Consider the following 24,755-nt stretch of genomic DNA (forward strand, 5'->3'; position numbering starts at 1 on the left):
CACTGTCAGTCCACAACTAAAACTAGGTCACAATAACGTAAATATCAAGGAATCTGTTATTCTTAGATGGCAGTCTTAAGCACATGTGAAAATTAAGTTTATTGCAGTAAATGACATATCACAAACTGAGGTTGAACCTGAAATTACGTGACGAAAACTTTTGTACTAGACTGGATTGCAGGATTCCATTCGAGCTACTGCTTTCTCTCTATACCAAATACGAAAAATCGCAACTGTAGTTTCAGTCACAGGTAAGCAATTGTGCGCTTGTTTAAATCTTGAAAACTTGAAATGAACTACCATGAAGTTTTGTGTTGGGTGGAGATTTGAACCCGGCACCTAACAGGTTAATAACTACGCACAATACTACGCTGTGTATCCAAATATTTCCCCAGTAGCGAGATGACAAACTTAAATGATGAGACAAGGAATTTTGTTACTTCACTAGGATTGGAACCCACCACCTATCATTGCTTTCAGTGCCTCAGGGTTTCTATTTTTAAGAAGGTTAAGGAGAAGGGCAGGGGTGTATACTTGGTACAGACCTGGAAGGAATGGAAGATTCCCGCTGCATTGTACAATTCTCAGACAGAGAATCCGATGAATTGGAAGATGAATGCGACAGCGGATGTAAAGTCAGAACACGAGTTAGTTATGATGCTGCGTAAACTGAAACGTAAGGGAATCGTTAGGAAGGATCAGTGTGTAAATAAATTGGATACTAAAGTTCTGAGGATCTTCTCTGAGGCTGTAGATAATTTTATAATAAATGTAACCGCTGGAATTTCAGGTGAACAGCAGTAGTTGCCCCTGAAAAGGTGAAACACGAAAGTTGAACAGACTAATGTTGGTGCAAGGAAAACAACTCTGACTAAATCTTAGCAAACGGAATAAATTTACAAAATGATTGATCAAAGAAAGAAGTACAAAAGTAGTCAGGGAAATATAGGAATACAATATTACAGGTGACTAAAGAATGTAGCTCTGAGTTCGAGGGACAATAAAGTAGAATGACTGCAAAAAGGTTCAGGATAAAAAATAAGAAGCAATCGCAAGACGCACACATTTAGCATGATTAATGTCTAAACAACCTTCAGTGGAATTAGATGCGGGTTTAACGACACTAAAACCCAACCCTCCAGATATCAGACACAGAGATCGGTACTAGTTGTTGTATGTCGGTGAAGTATTTATCAAAACAGAACATGCGTACACAGTAACTAAAAACATCACGAGAGCTACTTAGCACTGGAAAAGCGAGTATGTGAGTAACTGCATTATCTCGCGTCGGTGAGAGGGTAGGGCATTCAAATCTACTGATGACATTATTTTTTAACTGTGTACGTGTGAAACTGTTATACTGTACAAGATTTTACTGACATATAATAATATAACAAAACATTTCGAAGTGTGTAGCAATGTTCTTTTGGCAGTTTGGTTTCGCTTCGTTAGTTGAACGTCATGTACTTATTATTTATATTAATATATTGTTTATTATTAATTATTACCGTTACTATTACTTCCGCAAGTGTGATGCATTTGTTTCCTAATTTTTCTGTTCCGACTGTATATTCTGAGAAACTAAAATTGCATCTTATAGGTTTACTACTTTCAGTGCAACGAAGTGAAAGCAACTGCGATGAGAACATTGTAGTGAACTCAAAACAGCCATTTTATGTGTCATAACCGCGTTTTCCCAAATAACACTTCCACACATAATGCAGTAAAACATTTGACGTCGTTGAGTTTGAACCCATGACCGTTGGTACAGGCCTCTAAGGTTCAACCAACTTCCCCACTTAAGCAACGTATGTTACGTTCTAACAGTTATGTTATCGTGGACGCCCTTAGTTTTGGTGTTACTTTTTAGTTAAACGCTTACACTCGTTCTGTTGGACGACAGCACACAGAACGAACTAACTCGGAGATTTGGTTGATACTCTACTGACATACAACGTTTGGTACCGATCTGAGTGTTTGACGTCTGGAGGTTTGCGTGTAAGTGTTAGAACAGAATTCCACTGCTAAACGCACGGGGAAGGCAGAGGGAGAGGGACAGCTGTAGAATCTGTGAGACTAGAAACATATTAAGAACCGTCCAGAAAAACATCATCTACACACCCTATATGCGAGCTAGGACCGACAAATGCGAAAGCTTTGCACAATGAGCTAAACAACTCATGAATCCAAATTGATGTTTAGATTAATATGCAGGAGAATAGAAGAAAATGACGGTAAGTTTGGATTTAATAATGGTAAAGGCTCCAGAGAGGCAGATCTCATCTTGCACTTGATGAGGGAAGCCAGGTATAAGGGAAATCATGGAACCTTCAATGAATTAGCTGACCTTTAAAATGAATAACGATGTAAGGTAATGCAACAATTGAAATTCTCAAAAAAATACGTGTCAGATATAGAGGGCTGGTAGGTTCAATAAATTACGGTATGTATGATAAGCAACAAGGAACAATAAAATTGAAGAAAGACGTACTACGATTAAAATGGTGCAAAACAGGGATTCTGTTGGTCTCCTTAGTTGTTCAAACTCAACATCACGGAATCGTACATGGAATTGAATAAATTGCTAGAAATTTAATTAAAGTCAAGGGGAAGGCGTTTCATTGATAAAATTCACTGGTAATATTAACATGTTCACCAAAAGAGAGGAAGAATGCAAAAAACAGTTCGACGAGCACAGGTTTATTATTTAACCAAATGAAAGACGAAAGTATTTGGGAGCAGCAGAAATAACATCAGTGACACCTTACCATCAGAAATACAGACCACAAAGTGAAGGAATTTAAGTGAAAGACAGGCCTCAATTTAGTGACAGCATATCTGAGAATGTACATTTGAAGCAGAGTATTGTTTGAAAGTGAATCATGGATTGTGTGAGATACAGGAAGAGACGATAAATGGAGCATTCAAAATGGTGTACAATAGAGGGATATTGGGAATTAGGTGAATTGATAAGAAAGGAACTGTGACAGTTCTCTGCAGGATGTGTGAAGATGGCAGTATATAGGAAACTGTGAGGAGAAGAAGAGACAGCATAGTGCGATATATCTGAGGCATCAAGGAATAACTGCCATGGTACTGGAGGGAACAGCTAAGAGTAAAAACTGTAGAGAAAGACAAAAAATAAAACGCATAAATAACTGAAGACTGTGGATACAAATGCTGCTCTATGGTAAAGAGGCCGATCTTGCACCCCCTTCTCCCACAAATCATTGAGGGTATCTCAGCATTCTGAAGGTATTAACAGACTGAAATACGGTCTGCAGTAGGCAGAGGTTCGGCTTTGTATATGTGCGGTTATCGGAACTACCTTGTACGCCATAATACAGTGGTGCAAACGAAGTGGTCCACGCCCTGAGACACTTAGGCAGATCAAACCTTCTCAACGACTGTTTCCCTTGTTTTGATACTTGAACAGTGTAATTCTGCTTACTAGCACAAATTTAATCCACAATTCTAACATTCATTCTCCTTTGTCATTTGTACCAACTACCCTAAATTCTATTATAAACCTGTCTTTACTAGCCCTGTGCTACAGAGTGTAAGGTGTTTATATGTTTTTAAATACACTCCCGGAAATTGAAATAAGAACACCGTGAATTCATTGTCCCAGGAAGGGGAAACTTTATTGACACATTCCTGGGGTCAGATACATCACATGATCACACTGACAGAACCACAGGCACATAGACACAGGCAACAGAGCATGCACAATGTCGGCACTAGTACAGTGTATATCCACCTTTCGCAGCAATGCAGGCTGCTATTCTCCCATGGAGACGATCGTAGAGATGCTGGATGTAGTCATGTGGAACGGCTCGCCATGCGATTTCCACCTGGCGCCTCAGTTGGACCAGCGTTCGTGCTGGACGTGCAGACCGTGTGAGATGACGCTTCATCCAGTCCCAAACATGCTCAATGGGGGACAGATCCGGATATCTTGCTGGCCAGGGTAGTTGACTTACACCTTCTAGAGCACGTTGGGTGGCACGGGATACATGCGGACGTGCATTGTCCTGTTGGAACAGCAAGTTCCCTTGCCGGTCTAGTAACGGTAGAACGATGGGGTTGATGACGGTTTGGATGTACCGTGCACTATTCAGTGTCCCCTCGACGATCACCAGTGTTGTACGGCCAGTGTAGGAGATCGCTCCCCACACCATGATGCCGGGTGTTGGCCCTGTGTGCCTCGGTCGTATGCAGTCCTGATTGTGGCGCTCACCTGCACGGAGCCAAACACGCATACGACCATCATTGGCACCAAGGCAGAAGCAACTCTCATCGCTGAAGACGACACGTCTCCATTCGTCCCTCCATTCACGCCTGTCGCGACACCACTGGAGGCGGGCTGCACGATGTTGGGGCGTGAGCGGAAGACGGCCTAACGGTGTGCGGGACCGTAGCCCAGCTTCATGGAGATGGTTGCGAATGGTCCTCGCCGATACCCCAGGAGCAACAGTGTCCCTAATTTACTGGGAAGTGGCGGTGCAGTCCCCTACGGCACTGCGTAGGATCCTACGGTCTTGGCGTGCATCCGTGCATCGCTGCGGTCCGGTCCCAGGTCGACGGGCACGTGCACCTTCCGCCGACCACTGGCGACAACATCGATGTACTGTGGAGACCTCACGCCCCACCTGTTGAGCAATTCGGCGGTACGTCCACCCGGCCTCCCGCATGCCCACTATACTGCCTCGCTCAAAGTCTGTCAACTGCACATACGGTTCACGTCCACAGTGTCGCGGCATGCTACCAGTGTTAAAGACTGCGATGGAGCTCCATATGCCACGGCAAACTGGCTGACACTGACGGTGGCGGTGCTCAAATGCTGCGCAGCTAGCGCCATTCGACGGCCAACACCGCGGTTCCTGGTGTGTCCGCTGTGGCGTGCGTATGATCATTGCTTGTACAGCCCTCTCGCAGTGTCCGGAGCAAGTATGGTGGGTCTGACACACCGGTGTCAATGTGTTCTTTTTTCCATTTCCAGGAGTGTACAATGTTCCTCATACGGTGCTCTCACACTCCCTCTGTGTGACTAGATTTTCTGTGTATGACGTAAGCTTACTTGCCTGAATTGTGGTTGAACTGGTTTACTGGTTCTGATGTGAGTAAATCACTAAAATGTTCCCAATAGATCACTGTTTTCCTTACTCACCTATTTTCAATTAACCTTCCTCATACAATACAACTTCCTCGTCCTGTGGATACTGCCCCATTATTAATTCGACCATGTGTTGTGATTTTCTTTTCATTTCACTTGCTGACTGTCACTGAATCCGACTGAGCCTTTATATTCGCCTTTTCAATTTTTCTACCTTCTCTACAACATAATGGTAGTTTTTGTGTGTGTGTCTGTGCCTGTGTGAGTGTGTGTGTGTGTGTGTGTGTGTGTGTGTGTGTGTGTGTGTGTTTTTAGTGAGGAAACTCACCGTCTGCAAGGGACAGTGGCTTCCTCAGACGGACGAGTTGTGGGCAGTGCAACGGTGGCAGGTGTCTGGCGAGATGTGCCGGCAGACATGGTGGTGGCAGTGGTGGTGTTGGTGGTGGTGGTGGCGGCGGTGGTGACGGCGGTGGTGGTGGTAGGCCTCAGCTGTGTAGCTGATGGTGCACTGCACATACAGAGAGCGGCGCACTGTCAGCTGGCTACGTGTGGGGGGGGGGGGGGGGGGGCGGGTCTCACTACAGCCAGTATATCTGAGAGACTGATACACCCTAGCAACAGGCAGACAACACGTGCCAAACATGAGGATAGCGGCCCAGTTAATGCAAATGACATATCACTGACATAATCTCATTGGGTTGCAGCGCCTCAGTTCACCACAACACTTGCTCTCAACACCAGACAACAGGTAGTTCAAAATCAATCGCGGGCAAAAGGTACATACAATACGTAACACTTGCACAAAACTTAATTACAGTATTACTGGACATGTCAGCTCAGGTACTATCACCCTCGACATCATCAAAACGGCTTGAACTCCTCTCCACCTTGTTTGTATGCGCCCACACTATGTTACTATGTTGCAGTCCCTCTGCTCTCTTTTCAGTACAGAAATTTCAGTGTACAATATGGTTACTACAAGAAACCACTTGAGGAAACTGATCTGTAAGACTGTCAGTCCACAGTCAAAATAAGGTCACAATCATGTATATATCAGGAAACTTGTTACTATTAGATGACATTTTTAGCGCTTGTAAATTTAAGTTAATGGCAATATATGACATTTAAAAAACTGAATTTCAACTAGAAACTACATGACGAAAACTTTTTTACTAGACTGGTATCCAGAACTCCCATCGAACTACTACTGTCTATGTTAATTAAATACGAAAGATCTTAAATTTTGTTTTAGCCGCAGGTAAGCATTTGTGTCCTTGTTTAAATCCTGAAATCTTTAAATGATGTACCATGAAGTTATGTGTTGGATGGGGGTTTGAACCTAGCACCTAATTGATTTGCGATTTGAACTCACTACCTCTCATTGTTTTCTAGCCACAAATACATACGAAATATCGTCTTAGCTCACCTGTAGCGAGATGTACACATATGTAAACAGAAAATAATATCACGAAAAACCTGTGCAGAGTGGGAGTTTAGCCCTGCACGTAACATAGTTGCTGATTGCATACAAAGAGTTGTTGATTATCCTATTGCTTTTTGGCAATTGCTAGGAGTGGTATGTTTTATCTTGAAATGATGCCTTGAAAAGTTTGTGTGTGACAGATTCGAAACTGACACCAACCGTCATTGTTGACAAAACACGCAGAGACGATAAATATCATAATTACTTTTCTCCTTTGGTTTGATGAGCACATACTACGACTTCAAATGACACAATGAAACTCTTTGCTACCAACCACTATTACAACAGATTAAAACTATTGCAGGCACATTCCTGGATGCATTTCTTAGCACAATACAGCTTCTTCGTTCCACTAGACCCGTAACATTACATAACGAGCACTCACATCGGCGTTTGCTTGGATATTTTTTGTCAGAGCCAAACATTCCCTTTTTATGACGTTTAGGCCCAGTGGTTCAATTCTCCATCCGACCATCCTAATTAAGTTTTCTGTGTATCCTTATATCGATTAACGCAAATGCTGAAACCTTTCCTTTGAAAGGGCAGAATTGATTTCCTTCCCCACACTTGCGAACTAGATTCTTCTTTGTCTCTAATGGTCTTGCAGTCGATGGGACATTTAACACTATATTACTTCTTTCTTTCTTCATCATAATTCCCCACTGAATGCAAGTGTCTCACAAAGGTTATATGGTAGCATTTCATCAGATTTGCCAGTAACTGCCCTTAGAGCATGCTGGTAAACCGTCACATGTAAGCTGGGCGGTGTGGTCGAGCGGGTCTAGGCGCTTCAGTCTGGAACGGCGTGACCGCTACGGTCGCAGGTTCGAATCCTCCCTCAGGCATGGATGTGTGTGGTGTCCTTAGGTTAGTTAGGTTTAAGTAGTTCTAAGTTCTACAGGACTGATGACCTCGGATGTTCAGTCCCATAGTGCTCAGAGCCATTTGAACCATTTTTTTCGTCACATGTAAACAGCCCTACTTGAAATAAGGAAACTATTTTCTGATGTGTTTTCTTCGAATCTCTTACTACAAACACGCTCAAAATGACTCGTGCACCGATTTACAATGTTTAAATATATCCCTTATAACCTTCAAATGTACAACATTCAGTAAGTCACTGCAAGAACAATTTATAACCTCAAATAAACAATGACGATTGATAAATATAGTTACAGCAACCTTGTGACAAAACATCAAACAAAATCTGTACGATCTCATGCATGAATCTACTTTTTTCAGTTAGTTTTGCCGTTTTAAGTTACATACATCAATGTTGAATGCTACATGAGAAAAAATTTGGCACTTTCTTACGCAATAGCATGATACATTTCTTAGGCCTCCTTCCACACGCCTACAGCCTTTGGTAAATTTTTCCACGCGGAATTTATTCGGAGGGATCATCTGTTCTACATAAGTTACATTTACTGAAGACAAGCCCCAACTTTGAGAAGATCGATGGCGTTAACGGTAACAAAAGAAATAAAAGTAATGAATGGCCTCTTCAAAAGACTTATATTGGATAAACAAAGCTGTTTTGTAGCTTATTACCACCTCACGGTAAAAAGTAAATCCCTTATGAAATTCTAATAAGAGAACGACACTTCCAGAACAACAATGGACCCATTCTCAGAACATAATGGCGACTATCTATGAGTGACGTCTTTAAAACCAAATGTGTCTCTTCTGTTAGTAAAATTATAAGCCTCTAGCACAAAGACAAAGCACTAGAAAATAATTAACTGCTCTTGACACAATGACACACTGCTGCAATTATAAATCCGACAACACTATCTGGAGAAAGTTCTGGAAATTTGATTGATACTTATCGCCAAGTTTATTTTGTAGAATTCAGTGTTTCTGTAACCATAAACTTGTACAAAATCGCAGCTGCTCAGGTGGCAGAAAACACCTGCACAAATTTTCGCATGCTACCATTGTGCCAGTAGAGAAGCTTACCACTAGGTTATTTTATTTAAGCGATTACGAAATCGAGTCGAAGTACAAATTGGGTAGCTGGGGCAGGTAGTGAACATTGATATGGATTAACAAGGAAAATAATATTCTGAAGACCCTGTAATGAACCTTTGGGTAATCAGAATGCCCATCCACTCAGGACAATAATTCGTTAACGACAAAACAATGCCACAGCACTGAGAGTAGTTAGGTGGTCTGTTGGAAAGACTCTATCTTCATGTACTTAAGGTCTGTGTTCAAGTCACCCATCAGGCACTGGGACCTATGGCCTTTGTAGTCTGGTCCCTTCAACCTCCACAAACCAACCAACCAACCCATCAGGTAAGCACTGAAGAAGTACTAGCAGACCCACTGCACCTCTGGTAACTTTAGGTAAACAACATAAGGTTGCGCTTTTCTTCCTAATCTACAATAAACACTATGTCCTGTCACTACCCACTGGAGGACAGTCGGTATAGGTTGGGCTATGGCAGAGGCGGAATTCACACAAGTAGAAGCTCACCATTAACCTTTCTTGTACCAGAAATTTTATTTCATAACTGAACCAATCGTCATGTAAAGTCACAGGGCACGTATCTTCCTATATTTGTACTTGAGATGTTGAAAATTTTGGTGCTGAAGTGAGAGTCTCAGATATCCCTTTCCGCTGTTTTGTATCCTTTTTGGGCTACACAGTTCCATCGTTTTGGTCTTTCCCCAACATTAGAAATTCTTCATGGTTTCCATGAAAGACACATGCGTGGATTTAAATGGCGGCCAGGTACAAAAATTTTCATCAGTTGATTTCAAGTTGTAGCATTCGCACTCTAAATCATAGGTGAAAAGCAATTATGATTCATAACATTTCTGCATGCATTGTCAACATAACGATTAGTGCTGGTTTCGACTCTCAGTCAGGCATGGAACTTTTTATCACATCATTCCAGGCTTTCAAATTCCACTCCTAGTTACTGGTGAAGAAGTCTTTCACAGTCAACTCTCTTCGTGTGTAGTCAGTGATAACAGTATGTACAGGATTAGAGGCCTAGTCAGCACAGAACGTTTCCTCGCGTAATTTCTAGTTCAGACACGAGCATACTTCACTAGTGGTGAAATAAATCGACATCGTACATCTATACGCGGGTAGAAAACAATGAATAAATGTGCTGGGTTCGAATTTCAGTTTCTTCATCCCTCTAGTGCCGAAAAGATTCGATACATAGCATCATAACATTTTATTTGGCTTCATTATCAACTCTGTTAGATGCTGGGTTCGAATCCCTGCGCAAAACAAAACTCTATACCACATCATATCAAGTTTGAACAAGCGCACACACGGTTATGTGTGATTGAAATGATAGTTAAGATCTCTCGTAGTTAGTTAGCAGAGACAATAGTGGCCGGATTGGAGTCCTGAGTCCCAGTCCAAAACAAAAGTATGTTGTTTGGAACTGAATCTTGCTTTTTGGAATGTCATTTATCGTAATAAATTTGAATTTACAAGTGCTGAGCACTGCCATCTGTAGAACGGGTTTTCTTGTGTTTAAGTTATCGTGGTATTAGTTTTCATCTATCCTGATAGCCGTAAAGGGTAATTTTCTCTTGTGGTCTCTTCCAACAATAATTCTGTAAAGTGAAATGACTGTTCCAGAAAGAGAGCAGATGATCTGTAAGAGAGTTTCGTTATGTGGTTGCATACAGACCATGTGGGACGCAGTTCAGGTCGTCTGGTTACTACTGAGCATGACAGTGCTTAACAGGATTGACAAATTGGACAGGTACTTATCTGGCTATGAAAAAAAATTAAATGTAATTAACTTGATACTTCGATCATAAGACAGTGTTCATTATTAAAGACTGGGTTTGGGAGGTACAGATAGTAAAAAGGTTGACAGAGTGTTTCGAACTGAGCTGGAGGCAGAATTTAGTACAGTGGGCAGTGCAGCAAGGTCAAAATCGTGGTTTAACGACAGAAAGATCCTGTGGCAATGTGAACTTTACTTGTCATAACAGTATTACCATACAGATCTCAATTTCACTCAATAAATACAGTTTGCAGCAATTTCAGTATTTTTAAACGAACGTCCTCACTTTGTAAGAACACATTAAACCATGAAGTGCGTAAAGTAAGCTGTGTTACTTCCCAGTTATGGAAAGACTAATCTCTCTCTCTCTCTCTCTCTCTCTCTCTCTCTCTGTGTGTGTGTGTGTGTGTGTGTGTGTGTGTGTGTGTGTGTGTGTGTGTGTGTGTGTGGAGGGAGTGGGAGTGGGGAGGAATGTTTGTGATTGATAATATTACAGTCTGTAAGTTGTGCTATGAACTTACTACTGGAACAAAATGAAATTTGTCCTCCATCTGCAAGAGACATGAATGGTTATTTCTATATATCAAAGGTCTGGTATGGGTACGAGGGGAGAAACAAGTTCATCAAGGCATTGTTGGTCCAGATTGTCCCACTTAACGGCGATTCGGCGTGGATGCCTCAGAGTGATTGGTGGGTCACGTCGTCCATAAACAGCCCTTTTCAATTTATCCCAGGCATATTCGATAGGGTTCATGTCTGGAGAACATGCTGGCCACTCTATTTGAGAGACGTCGATATCCTGAAGGAAGTCTCTCACAAGCTGTGCACGATGGGGGCGCGAATTGTCGTCCATGAAGACGAATGCCTCGCCAATATTCTGCTGATATGGTAGGTTGCACTAGGTACTGGGAGATGAAGAAGCTTGCACAGGATAGAGTATCATGGAAAGCTGCATCAAACCTGTCTCTGGACTGAAGACCACAACAACAATATGGTTGCACTGTCTGTCAGAGGATGGCATTCACGTACCGTACAGCTGTTACAGCGCATCCCATGACCACCAGTGGCGTACATCGGCTCCACAGTGTGCCACGCCAGAACAGCAGGGAACTTCCTCCTTGCTGCACTCACTGGACGGTGTGTCTAAGACGTTCAGCCTGATCAGGTTGCCTCCAAACACGTCTCCGACGATTGTCTGGTTGAAGGCATATGCGACACTTATTGGTGAAGAGAACGTGATGCCAAACCTGAGCGGTCCATTGGGCATGTTTAAGGGCCCAACCATACCACGTTGCATGGTGCCGTGGTTGCAAAGATGGACCTTGCTATGGACGTTGGGAGTGACGTTTCGTAATATGCAGCCTATTGCGCACAGTTAGAGTCGTAACACAACGTCCTGTCTCTGCATGAAAAGCACTATTCAACATGGTGGCGTTGCTGTCAGAGTTCCTCCGAGCAATAATCCGTAGATAGCGGTCATCCACTGCAGTGGTAGCCCCTGGGTGGCCTGAGTGAGGCATGTCATCGACACTTCCTGTCTCTCTGTATCTCGTCAATGTCCGAAAATCATCTCTTTGGTTCACTCCAAGACACCTGGACATTTCCCTTGTTGAGAGCCCTTCCTGGCACAAAGTAACAATGCGGACATGATCGAACCGCGGTATTGACCATCTAGGCATGGTTGAACCACAGGCAACACGAACCGTGTACCTCCTTCCTGGTGGAACGATTGGAACTGATTGGCTGTCAGACCCCCTCCATCTAATAGGCGCTGCTCATGCATGGTTGTTTACATCTTTGGGCTGGTTTAGTGACATCTCTTAACAGTCAGAGGGGCTGTGTCTCTAATGCAATATCCACAGTCAATGTCTGCCTTCAAGAGTTCTTGGAACTCAATTTTATGGGAGCTGCTCTGAGGACTGGTTTGTGGTCCCGTGAGGTGGTCTCAGACTGTATGAGGCGTGTTCAGCCAAACACTGGAGCGTTGGTGCTTTTCTTCACCTGTTTTTTTTTAACCTCTTTCATACAGACCCTGACAGCGAATCATTATTCCTTCGTTATAAGTGCCTTTAGAGTAATTTAAAATCTCTTGTGAGCTGTTTGGATTTGGTGAGAACAAAGAAATATGTTGGGAAAATTACTGATGTATGGCTTGCACATAGAAGTAAAGTGACAGACAACTATGCAACAAACGAAGCTGTGGTACTGAGGTGTGAATAGCAGTTACTCTGGCAGTCTGCTTTACAACACGAAGAAAATTCCACAGGCCAGTATCAGCAATCGAAAATTGTAAAGATGTTGCTGCCCTCATTGAAACTTTCTCCAGTAGACTATCTTGTTCCAAGTGTCGGTTGTAAGTGACATATATGCTCCTTGTCTTCATGCAGCGTGACACTATTCAAAGGTATCTCATTGTCATCACCCACAGAGGCACTAAACAACTTTAAACGCTATGTATGTGATATGGTTTACAGGAACATGTACAGGCTGCCTGCTGCAAACAACACTCATCACTGTGTCTGAGGCTGTGCTGGACAATACAACTTAGGGTACATGGAAGGATGGCTCATGTATTCACACAGCGAACGTAGCCTTTGTCTTGGCACTTGATGCAAAAACCTAAAAGACCACTTTTTGTACACATGTAGTTTAACACAACTCTTTGATGAGTATTGATAGCGAGAATATCTGGTAACGAAGTGGGTTCAGTGTAGAGAGTTAATGAACCTGCTTCAAGAGAGCAAAGACAGCATCGTGAGCCATCAGGTAATGACTGTCTACGATGAGGTATTTTACAGCAGAGACACATTTCAGTAAATTGAGTGGCAAAAACTGTAGGTTTGGAAATACACACGTGCAAAACTGAGAGACACAAATGAGTCCATTGTCGCACTCTTACTTGGTTTGTGGCGGTGGATCGTACAGCAGCTTACTGACTTTAATCAAGTCTTCCTGCTGTTTTCGCATGGTGTCTGCCCACCCCTGAGTGGCTATCACCTCCAACGGACAGGTCCTAATGAACGCCAGCGCAGCCTGCCTGAGGTCACTGCAGGAATAGTGGACGGAGAGGGCGGCTGCGGCCGCCGCATTCTCCACAGTCAGCTGAGCAGCCACCTGCCGCTCGCACTCCGCCTTCAGCCCCGACACGCCGTACTTGACCGCTGCGGCCAGCAGCTGGGGGGCCATGCCGGGCAGCTGGGGGGCCCGCAGGGTGTACAGGTAGGCAATGAGCTCCCTCAGCACTGGGCCCCCCACGTCTGGGATGCTCACTGCACCGCTGCTGGCCTCGAGGGTGTCGTGGGACAACATGGCGGCGAACACGGGGCTCCTGTCCGCCAGGACGGCCCTGTGCGCCGCCAGCCGCGTGTCGCCCGCCACCAGCGTCACCATGGCGCCCACCCCCGCGTCCAGAAGGGCGCCCAGACCCACGGCCGGTGTCTCGCTGATGTCGTTAACCGCTTCCATTGTGGACAATTCTGAAACACGGCGTCACTGAGCAGTCCTTTCAGCTTACAGATGACTTCTGATACTTCTGCAAGCAACAGGCAGGCCAGTCTCGAGCAACAGTTGATAAATATGGTCCATCATCAGTCAATTCCAGCAATGTCATATTCTTGCCGTGTCAGACTGATGTCATTGGTGAATACCTTCAAATCTATAATAATACACTACTGGCCATTAAAATTGCTACACCACGAAGATGACGTGCTACAGATGCGAAACTTAACCGACAGGATGAAGATGCGGTGATATGCAAATGATTAGCTTTTCACAGTATTCAACAAGGTTGGAGCTGATGTCGACACTTACAACATGCTGACATGAAGAAAGTTTCCAACCGATTTCTCAAACAGCAGTTGACTGGCGTAGCCTGGTGAAACATTGCTGTGATGCCTCGTGTAAGGAGGAGAAATGCGTACCATCACGTTTCCGACTTTGATAAAGGTCGGATTGTAGCCTATCGCGATTGCGGTTTATCGTATCGCAACATTGTTGCTCGCGTTGGTCGAGATCGAATTACTGTTAGCAGAATATGGAATCGGTGGGTTCAGGAGGGTAATACGGAACGCCGTGCTGGATCCCAATGACCTCGTATCACTAGCAGTCGAGATGACAGGCATCTTATCGGCATGGCTGTAACGGATCGTGCAGCCACGTCTCGATCCCTGAGTCAACAGATGGGGACGTTTGCAAGACAACAACAATCTGCACGAACAGTTCGACGACGTTTGCAGTAGCATGGACTATCAGCTCGGAGACCATGGCTGTGGTTACCCTTGACGCTGCATCACAGACAGGAGCGCCTACGATGGTGTACTCAACAACGAACCTGGGTGCACGAATGGCAAAACGTCATTTTTTCGGATGAATCCAGGTTCTGTTTACCGCATCTTGATGGTCGCATCCGTGTTTGGCGATATCGCGGCGAACGCACATTGGAAGCGTGTATTCGTCATCGCCATACTGGCGTATCACCTGGCGTGCTGGTATGGGGTGCCATTGGTTACAAGTCTCGGTCACCTCTTGTTCGCATTGACGGCACTTTGAACAGTGGACGTTACATTTCAGATGTGTTATGACCCATGGCTCTACCCTTCATTCGATCCCTGTGAAACTCTACATTTCAGCAGGGTAATGCACGACCGCATGTTGCAGGTCCTGTGCGGGCCTTTCTGGATACAGAAAATCTTCGACTGCTGTCCTGGCCAGCACATTCTCCAGATCTCTCACCTACTGAAAACGTTTAGTCAATGGTGGCCGAGCAACTGGCACGTCATAATACGCTAGTCACTACTCTTGGTGAACTGTGGTATCGTGTCGAAACTGCATGGGCAGCTGTACCTGTACACGCCATCCAAGCTCTGTTTGACTCAATGCCGAGGCGTATCAAGGCCGTTATTATGGCCAGAGTTTGTTCTGGTTACTGATTTCTCAGGATCTATGCACCCAAATTGCGTGAAAATGTAATCACAAGTCAGTTCCATTATAAAATATTTGTCCTATGAATACCAGTTTATCATCTGTATTTATTCTTGGTGTAGCTATTTTAAAGGCCAGTAGTGTACCATTTTAAAGAGTTAACTATTTTTTCAGTGCATTTTATTTTCACAACAAGCTCCAGAAGCGTCGGGGACCTCATTTCCATAATTTATTTCTACAGCGCGATGTTACTTGATCTGGAATTCGTTCAAAGTGAACGTCTAACAAAATACGGAAAACGTCGTAAGGAACTATATTATCACTTTATTCAACGAGATTTTTCTCTTTACTTCTCCTGTCATTCAAGAAAACGACCTTTTTTTGTGACTGGAATCTGTATTATTCGTAATTTAAGCAACAGTCGTGCATTTAGCCTTGCAGCAGTTATTTCACACAGGGGATCAACCATCTACTAAAATCTGGAGCGTGTTTCTGGGAAACATTTCCTACGGGAAGCAGGCCCACTCAGCCTGCATCTCATTCCCAACACTTCTCAAACAGTCCAACAGCACAACATTGATCAACCATGCACAGCACGATATGCCAGCGCCAGCCATAGAGAATACCCTTTCCCTTCAACCAACATGTGTACTATAATTTTGGTTGAAATGGTTCAAATGGCTCTGAGCACTATGGGACTTAACGTCTGAGGTCATCAGTCCCCTATAACTTAAAACTACTTAAACCTAACTAACTAAGGACATCACACACATCCATGCCCGAGGCAGGATTCGAACATGCGACCGTAGCGGTCGCGCGGTTCCAGACTGTAGAGCCTACAACCGCTCGGCCACTCCGGCCGGCGTACTATCATTTTGTAGGTGAAGTAATAGTACCACGGCTTTGCAGATAGTATTGATAACTGCAGATAACGTTCGCTCATACAGTTTCTCAACTACAATGTCTAATTTTCGCAGAAGAAGTTCTCAGTTCCTGCTTGTACTGACTGTTTAGACTGTGTGCACTAGATATCCAGACAGATCCATTAAATAAGACGGGTGATCACTATTTGTGTATTGGATTTACTTTGTTTCACTAGTAACAGTCGCTGAAGAATCTATTTTAAAACAGGGTTTCGAAATAGTTCTGTAGAAGTAGAAAATTAACATGGCCCTGGTATCGAAAATGTTTCTGCTGATCTTCTATGTGTGGGAGGAATGAAAGTGAAAGGCCGGCTTTACACTCTTACAATATGTGGTCAAAAGTATCTGGACACCTGGCTGTAAATGACTTACAAGTTCGTGGCGTCCTCCATCGGTAATACTGGAATTCAGTATGGCGTTGGCCTACCTTTAGCCTTGTTAACAGCTTCCACTCTCGCACGCATCTACATCTACATCTACATCTATACTCCGCAAGCCACCTGACGGTGTGTGGCGGATGGTACTTTGAGTACCTCTCTCGGTTCTCCCTTCTATTCCAGTCTCGTATTGTTCGTGGAAAGAAGGATTGTCGGTGTGTCTCTGTGTGGGCTGTAATCTCTCTGATTTTATCCTCATGGTCTCTTTGCAAGATAAACATAGGAGGGAGCAATACACTGCTTGACTCCTCGGTGAAGGTATGTTCTCGAAACTTCAACAAATGCCCGTACCGAGCTACTGAGCGTCTCTCCTGCAGAGTCTTCCACTGGAGTTTATCTATCATCTCCTTAACGCTTTCGCGATTACTAAATGGTCCTGTAACGAAGCGCGCTGCTCTCCGTTGGATCTTCTCTATCTCTTCTATCAACCCTATCTGGTACGGATCCCACACTGCTGAGCAGTATTCAAGCAGTGGGCGAACAAGCGTACTGTAACCTACTTCCTTTGTTTTCGGATTGCATTTCCATAGGATTCTTCCAATGAATCTTGGTCTGGCATCTGCTTTACCGACGATCGACTTTAAATGATCATTCCATTTTAAATCACTCAGTGAACTTCCGATGTTATCCAAAAGGGCATTTATGTATATTGTGAATAGCAACGGTCCTACGACACTCCCCTGCGGCACACCTGAAATCACTCTTACTTCGGAAGACTTCTCTCCACTGAGAATGACATGCTGCGTCCTGTTATCTAGGAACTCTTCAATCCAATCATGCAATTGGTCTGGTAGTCAATATGCTCTTACATTGTTCATTAAACGACTGTGGGGAACTGTATCGAACGCCTTGCGGAAGTCAAGAAACACGGCATCTACCTGTGAACCCGTGTCTATGGCCCTCTGAGTCTCGTGGACGAATAGCGCGAGCTGGGATTCACACGATCGTCTTTTTCAAAACCCATGCTGATTCCTACAGAGTAGATTTCTAGTCTCCAGAAAAGTCATTATACACGAACATACTACGTGTTCCAAAATTCTACAACTGATCGACGTTAGAGATATAGGTCTATTGTTCTGCACATTTGTTCGACGGCCCTTCTTGAAAACAGGGATGACCTGTGCCCTTTTCCAATCCTTTGGAACGCTACGCTCTTCTAGAGACCTGCGGTATACCGCTGCAAGAAGGGGGGCACGTTCCTTCGCATACTCTGTGTAAAATCGAACTGGTATCCCATCAGGTCCAGCGGCCTTTCCTCTTTTGAGCGATTTTAATTGTTTCTCTATCCCTCTCTCGTCTATTTCTATCTACCATTTTTGTCGTCTTTCTATCTACCATTTTGTCATCTGTGCGACAATCTAGAGGAGGAACTACAGTGGAGTCTTCCTCTGTGAAACAGCTTTGGAAAAAGCCATTTCGTTTTTCGACTTTTAGTCTGCCATCCTCTGTTTCAGTACAATTTGCGTCACAGAGTGTCGGCACATTTTGTTTTGATCCACCTACCGCTTTGACATAAGACCAAAATTTCTTAGCATTTTCTGCCAAGTCAGTACATAGAACTTTACTTTCGAATTCATTGAACGACTCTCGCATAGCCCTCCTGACACTACATTTCGCTTCGCGTAATTTTTGTTTGTCTGCAAGGCTTTAGCTATGTTTATGTTTGCTGTGAAGTTCCCTTTGCTTCCGCAGCAGTTTTCTAACTCGGTTGTTGTACCACGGTGGCACTTTTCCATCTCTTACGATCTTGTTTGGAACATACTCATCTAACGCATATTGTACGATGGTTCTCAACTTTGTCCACTGATCCTCAACACTATCTGTATTTGAGACAAAACTTTTGTGTTGACCCGTCAGGTTCTCTGAAATCTGCTTTTTGTCACTTTTGCTAAACAGAAAAATCTTCCTACCTATTTTTAATATTTCTATTTACGGCTGAAATCATCGATGCAGTAACCGCTTTATGATCGCTGATTCCCTGTTCTGAGTTAACAGTTTCAAATAGTTCGGGTCTGTGTGTCACCAGAAGGTCTAATATGTTATCGCCACGAGTCGGCTCTCTGTTTAACTGCTCAAGGTTGCTTTCAGATAAAGCACTTAAAAAGATTTCACTGAATTCTTTGTCTCTGCCACCTGTTATGAACGTTTGAGCCTCCCAGTCTATATCTGGCAAATTAAAATCTCCACCCACAACTATAACATGGTGGGGAAATCTACTCGAAATACACTCCTGGAAATTGAAATAAGAACACCGTGAATTCATTGTCCCAGGAAGGGGAAACTTTATTGGCACATTCCTGGGGTCAGATACATCACATGATCACACTGACAGAACCACAGGCACATAGACACAGGCAACAGAGCATGCACAATGTCGGCACTAGTACAGTGTATATCCACCTTTCGCAGCAATGCAGGCTGCTATTCTCCCATGGAGACGATCGTAGAGATGCTGGATGTAGTCCTGTGGAACGGCTTGCCATGCCATTTCCACCTGGCGCCTCAGCTGGACCAGCGTTCGTGCTGGACGTGCAGACCGCGTGAGACGACGATTCATCCAGTCCCAAACATGCTCAATGGGGGACAGATCCGGAGATCTTGCTGGCCAGGGTAGTTGACTTACACCTTCTAGAGCACGTTGGGTGGCACGAGATACATGGGGACGTGCATTGTCCTGTTGGAACAGCAAGTTCCCTTGCCGGTCTAGGAATGGTAGAACGATGGGTTCGATGACGGTTTGGATGTACCGTGCACTATTCAGTGTCCCCTCGACGATCACCAGTGGTGTACGGCCAGTGTAGGAGATCGCTCCCCACACCATGATGCCGGGTGTTGGCCCTGTGTGCCTCGGTCGTATGCAGTCCTGATTGTGGCGCTCACCTGCACGGCGCAAAACACGCATACGACCATCATTGGCACCAAGGCAGAAGCGACTCTCATCGTTGAAGACGACACGTCTCCATTCGTCCCTCCATTCACGCCTGTCGCGACACCACTGGAGGCGGGCTGCACGATGTTGGGGCGTGAGCGGAAGACGGCCTAACGGTGTGCGGGACCGTAGCCCAGCTTCATGGAGACGGTTGCGAATGGTCCTCGCCGATACCCCAGGAGCAACAGTGTCCCTAATTTGCTGGGAAGTGGCGGTGTGGTCCCCTACGGCACTGCGTAGGATCCTACGGTCTTGGCGTGCATCCGTGCGTCGCTGCGGTCTGGTCCCAGGTCGACGGGCGCGTGCACCTTCCGCCGACCACTGGCGACAACATCGATGTACTGTGGAGACCTCACGCCCCACGTGTTGAGCAATTCGGCGGTACGTCCACCCGGCCTCCCGCATGCCCACTATACGCCCTCGCTCAAAGTCCGTCAACTGCACATACGGTTCACGTCCACGCTATCGCGGCATGCTACCAGTGTTAAAGACTGCGATGGAGCTCCGTATGCCACGGCAAACTGGTTGACACTGACGGCGGCGGTGCACTGCTGCGCCTAGAACCGCACGGCCACTAGGGACGGCTACATCTGGTTTCAGCCAACTTTCTGTCCCTAGTACTATGTGGGCATTGAGACCGTTTATTAACGAGCGCAGTTCTGGGACCTTTCTATAGACGCTCCTGCAGTTCTTGGGACTAGGGGATTAGGGGACTGACGACCTCAGCAGTAAGTCCCATAGTGCTCAGAGGCATTTGAACCATTTTTTAAAACAAGCACGTGATTGTAAAAATACAGCGTCTGTAGCATGTGTAAGACGCCGAGAACACTGCTGCTTTCTTTCTTTTTTTTTTGATGAATATTGTCCCAGCACGTGTAAATGATCAACTATAAAATGTTGAACGTATCTAGTTATATATAAAAATTTCTTATGCACGTCTTTACAGTACCTTAGAGAAAATTTACGAGGGCGTGCCTAAAAGCATCTCCTCCGAATTTTTTAATCTGTTCTCAACATATGCTGAGGTATTACACGTCATGACATCTGGTCGACTTTCCCGCTCCGCTGACCTTCTACCGCTGACCCTCTACCGGTAGAAGGGTCTGATTTGGAGCGTGTAACATGGCGCTGGGCAACGTAAATACGTTAGCTCGTTATGAGCACTGAGCTGTAATTGAAAGAAGAGTTCGTCCACGTGTGAAGCACCCTCTCATCCGGCGTGACAATGCCGGGCCTCACACGAGCGCTGCGATATTCGCCACAACACGACGCCTCGGTTTCCCCCGTCATCGACCACCCTCCATACAGTCCCGACTCGGCCCAATCCGATTTTCATCTCTTCCCAAAGCTTAAAGCAACGCATTCGTGGTCTTCACTCCTATGGTGGTGAAGTGGTGAGAGAAGAGGTGAGGTTGTGGGTTCGTCAACAAAGTCAAACATTCTTAAATGACAGCGTAAAGAAACTGGTGTCTTGTTGGGAGAAATGTGTTTGTCGCAAGGGTAGGTATGATGATTAATAGGAAAGCAGACATGAAGAATAAAAACGCTGAATGTTAATGAAGTTAGCTTTATTTAAAGCGCTTTAACAGTTTTCAGAGAAATAATTCGGAGCGTAATTCGGCCTGACCTCACTTTTGCAATCCCAAATTTAACTTTCCCATTCGTTTTCATGCCTTTTATTAACATATTAATAAATATCATGTCACGAGTGTTTATTATTTCCTTTTGTTAGTGTACGAGGTGTGGCTAGAAAAAAACCGGACTAGTACTGGTGAAACAATAAAACGAATGCAATAAGGCTGAAAGTCGCGTGGCCTGTCAAGTGACTCTCGCTCCGCCTACTGCTCGAGTTTCATCTGCCTCCTGCACTCAGTCTGCCCGTGGCGTCTGTTTTAAGTAGTTGACGTTTTGTCTGTGCGTCGGAAAATGTTGAGTGTACAGAAAGAACAGCGTTTGTAATGTTACAACAAGTGTACGGCGATGATTGTTTATCGCGAACACAAGTGTTTGAGTGGTTTAAACGATTTAAAGATGGCCGCGAAGACACCAGTGATGACACTCGCACTGGCAGACCATTGTCAGCAAAAACTGATGCAAACATTGAAAAAATCGGTAAACTTGTTTGACAAGATCGCCGTTTAACAATCAGAGCAGTGTCTCAGTTAACAGGAGTTGACAAGGAAAGTGTTAGGCAGATTCTTCACGAAAGTTTCAACATGAACAAAGTGTGCGAGTGTCATCACTGGTGTCTTCGCGGCCATCTTTAAATCGTTTAAACCACTCAAACACTTGTGTTCGCGATAAACAATCATCGCCGTACACTTGTTGTAACATTACAAACATTTCACTTGCAGATTTTCCTAGTTTGAAACAAAATTTGATGTTAACACGCTGTTCTTTCTGTACACTCAACATTTTCCGACGCACAGACAAAACGTCAACTACTTAAAACAGACGCCACGGGCAGACTGAGTGCAGGAGGCAGATGAAACTCGAGCAGTAGGCGGAGCGAGAGTCACGTGGCAGGCCACGCGACTTTCAGCCTTATTGCATTCGTTTTATTGTTTCACCAGTACTAGTCCGGTTTTTTTCTAGCCACACCTCGTAAGTGAAGTACAAAATGAAAATGAAAAAAGAAATAAAGACTCGACCCCACGACCTTCGGATTACCGCTCTCAACTCTTCCTGGTGCTCCAACAGCAGGCTGGGAGCTTCGCTGACACAAATGACTGATTCCACATCCGATCCGCGCCAAAAAAAAAAACCTAATGTTTGCTAAATGCTTGACCATCTGGAGCCCCCAATTACGTCAATTTCATTTCAGGTCGAGTCCTGCACAGACCGTAAATGTGGAGCGAGTCGGTGTTGACGAGCAGGCGGGGCTACCGTCGTGAGTGTCAAGCTGGGAGACGCATTACCAACTGGCGGAGCAGACAGGCCTGCACACCGAGCGTAGGCACTGAGGGAGCAGACAGAGGCAGCTCCGCTACTCACCCTGTAGGCGCAGCAGAGTGACGTCACACGACAGTCCGTCGTCGGCAGCGCAAGTGCCGTCACCCGCGCTCGCCGCCGCTCTTATACACCTGCTGACGTCACCTTGCACTTATCAGCTTATCCTTCGCATGTCACGCGTGTGCCGTGCCGCGTGAGCACGCTTGCGTAATCCGCCCGTCGATACCCAGACCGACATCTTATTCCCCCTGAATGTGAAATGTCGCAATGCACTCAGTAACTTTTTTAAGGGGCTCCGGAAAGGCTCAAAATCATGAAAAGTTCAAATTTTACTTTTTTGCGTTTTCTGAATCTGCAGACTATTACCTTTTAATAGACATATAATTTACTCAATTCCGAAGACTACAACTATTTTTAAATTTTTTTTGAAATGTGTTCTACATGGGCGTGACCCACTGTGGCGCTGTTAAACTGCTGTCAAATGGTGTTATTATTAACGTCCGTGTTCATCAGGTACATTTTAGTGATGTGAGATAAAGTATGTGTTGTGGCTAAACCTATTTTCAGAGACTTAGCAGCACCTGAACTGTTGAAAAAGTGTATTCACGGAAAAACTCAAAACCCCAATGAAAGTGTAAATAGTGTTATATGGTCGAGAATCCCCAAGACTGTATTTGTTGGAATATAAACACTTCACTTTGGTGTGTATGATGCTGTTGCGACTTTCAATGATGGCAACATAGTAAGGTGCAAGGTATTTAGAAATATAGGAATGAAGATAGGTTCTAACATGGTACGAGCGATGCTTGCTTTAGACAAGGAACGCCTTCGGGCTGCAGACAGGGCTGTAAAGAGTCTAGAAATACAAGCAAGAGCAAACAGGAGGAGGAACAAGAGGAAGCGGGCTAAATGGCTCTGAGCACTATGGGACTCAACTGCTGTGGTCATATGTCCCCTAGAACTTAGAACTACTTAAACCTAACTAACCTAAGGACAGCACACAACACCCAGCCATCACGAGGCAGAGAAAATCCCTGACCCCGCCGGGAATCGAACCCGGGAACCCGTGCGTGGGAAGCGAGAACGCTACCGCACGACCACGAGATGCGGGCCAAGAGGAAGCTGGAGGAGGAGTTTGCAGAGGATGAAGATAATCCATCCTATGGACCTGGAATGCACTAAAAAGTTAATCCAATCTTTGTCGCTCGATTCCCAAAACTTTTATTTTCTCATACTAATTACATGTTTTCTAAGGATCTTCCAAACATATTTGTTTCGAACTTTCAGTAAATGTTACACAGTACCTTCTGCATAATTTAACACAGCCTTTTTCCAAAAAACTGTATATTTTTGAATATGTAAATAAAAAATTGCAAAAAAATGTTGTGAATTTTCATTACAATTGAAAAAAATCATCTTTAATAACTGAACTAAAATTTTGTAAAATCCCTGTGTTAAGTTGTAGCCCATATTCCAATAAATAATCTGTAAAAAGTTCAACTTCCTTCCTCAAATACTTTGTGAGGAAAGATGTAATTTATAAGCGTTATTTTAACATTGCAAGTATAGGGCGTTCCGGAGCCCCTTAAACACGACACTCCGTGATTGAAAATTTTGTCGCGATTTCACTTTGGACGACATCAAACAGTAGAATGGTCGTGGTTGTATCACAAACGATTGTCGGTCAGTTCTGTTTGATTCCAGTGAGTATCCCGCCATGAAACTCATTAAACAGGTCACAAACGTACTCTGCAAATAATACGTACTTCTTTTAAGATGAAATTAAATACTTCCTCACTGATGGCTTATAGAATTGCTAGAGCAGGAAGAACTACAATTAACGATAGTTGTTGTGGATCTACAGCGTAATAACGGGGATACACTCTACATTTGTAGGTGATTTGGGAATGCAGGGTGCGACATTCAGTTCACAGAGCTGCCATCTTTGGCATCAACAGTCGGTATGTCGCGTCTTGCCATCGAGTTGAGCCGAGCTCAGTAAGACTACACGAACAGGTATGGCCAGAGGCCATCAGTCGTAGTGGTTGCCAAGTGTTGGTGTCCCAGTCTCTCAGGAACCCACGACCACAGCTCTCCAGCGAGGGACGGATCTGGAAAACAGACTGACCGGGGTGACAGACGAACGCCCTCTGTATGGCGGCAGGTCAGGGCAGCAAGGGCAGCATGTGGTCTTCCATTATCTTGTAGGAAGCTGATGTTACACAGACCTTCAA

At 44.6% G+C, this 24,755-nt stretch overlaps 1 protein-coding gene across 1 annotated transcript; it reads right to left on the reverse strand.

Moving 5' to 3' along the window:
• Positions 1 to 13,255: 13,255 nt before the first annotated feature.
• LOC126150465 (speckle-type POZ protein-like) lies at positions 13,256 to 13,825 on the reverse strand. Its single transcript, XM_049915878.1, has one exon. The coding sequence runs from the start codon at positions 13,823 to 13,825 to the stop codon at positions 13,256 to 13,258; it is 570 nt and encodes a 189-aa protein (XP_049771835.1).
• Positions 13,826 to 24,755: the final 10,930 nt, after the last annotated feature.

The sequence above is a fragment of the Schistocerca cancellata genome, chromosome 2, assembly GCF_023864275.1.
Source record: "Schistocerca cancellata isolate TAMUIC-IGC-003103 chromosome 2, iqSchCanc2.1, whole genome shotgun sequence".
Lineage (NCBI taxonomy): Eukaryota > Metazoa > Arthropoda > Insecta > Orthoptera > Acrididae > Schistocerca > Schistocerca cancellata.

Excerpts from the sequence above, each read along its gene's own strand:
- LOC126150465 (XM_049915878.1), bottom strand. The coding sequence starts at position 13,825 with ATGGAAGCGGTTAACGACATCAGCGAGACACCGGCCGTGGGTCTGGGC.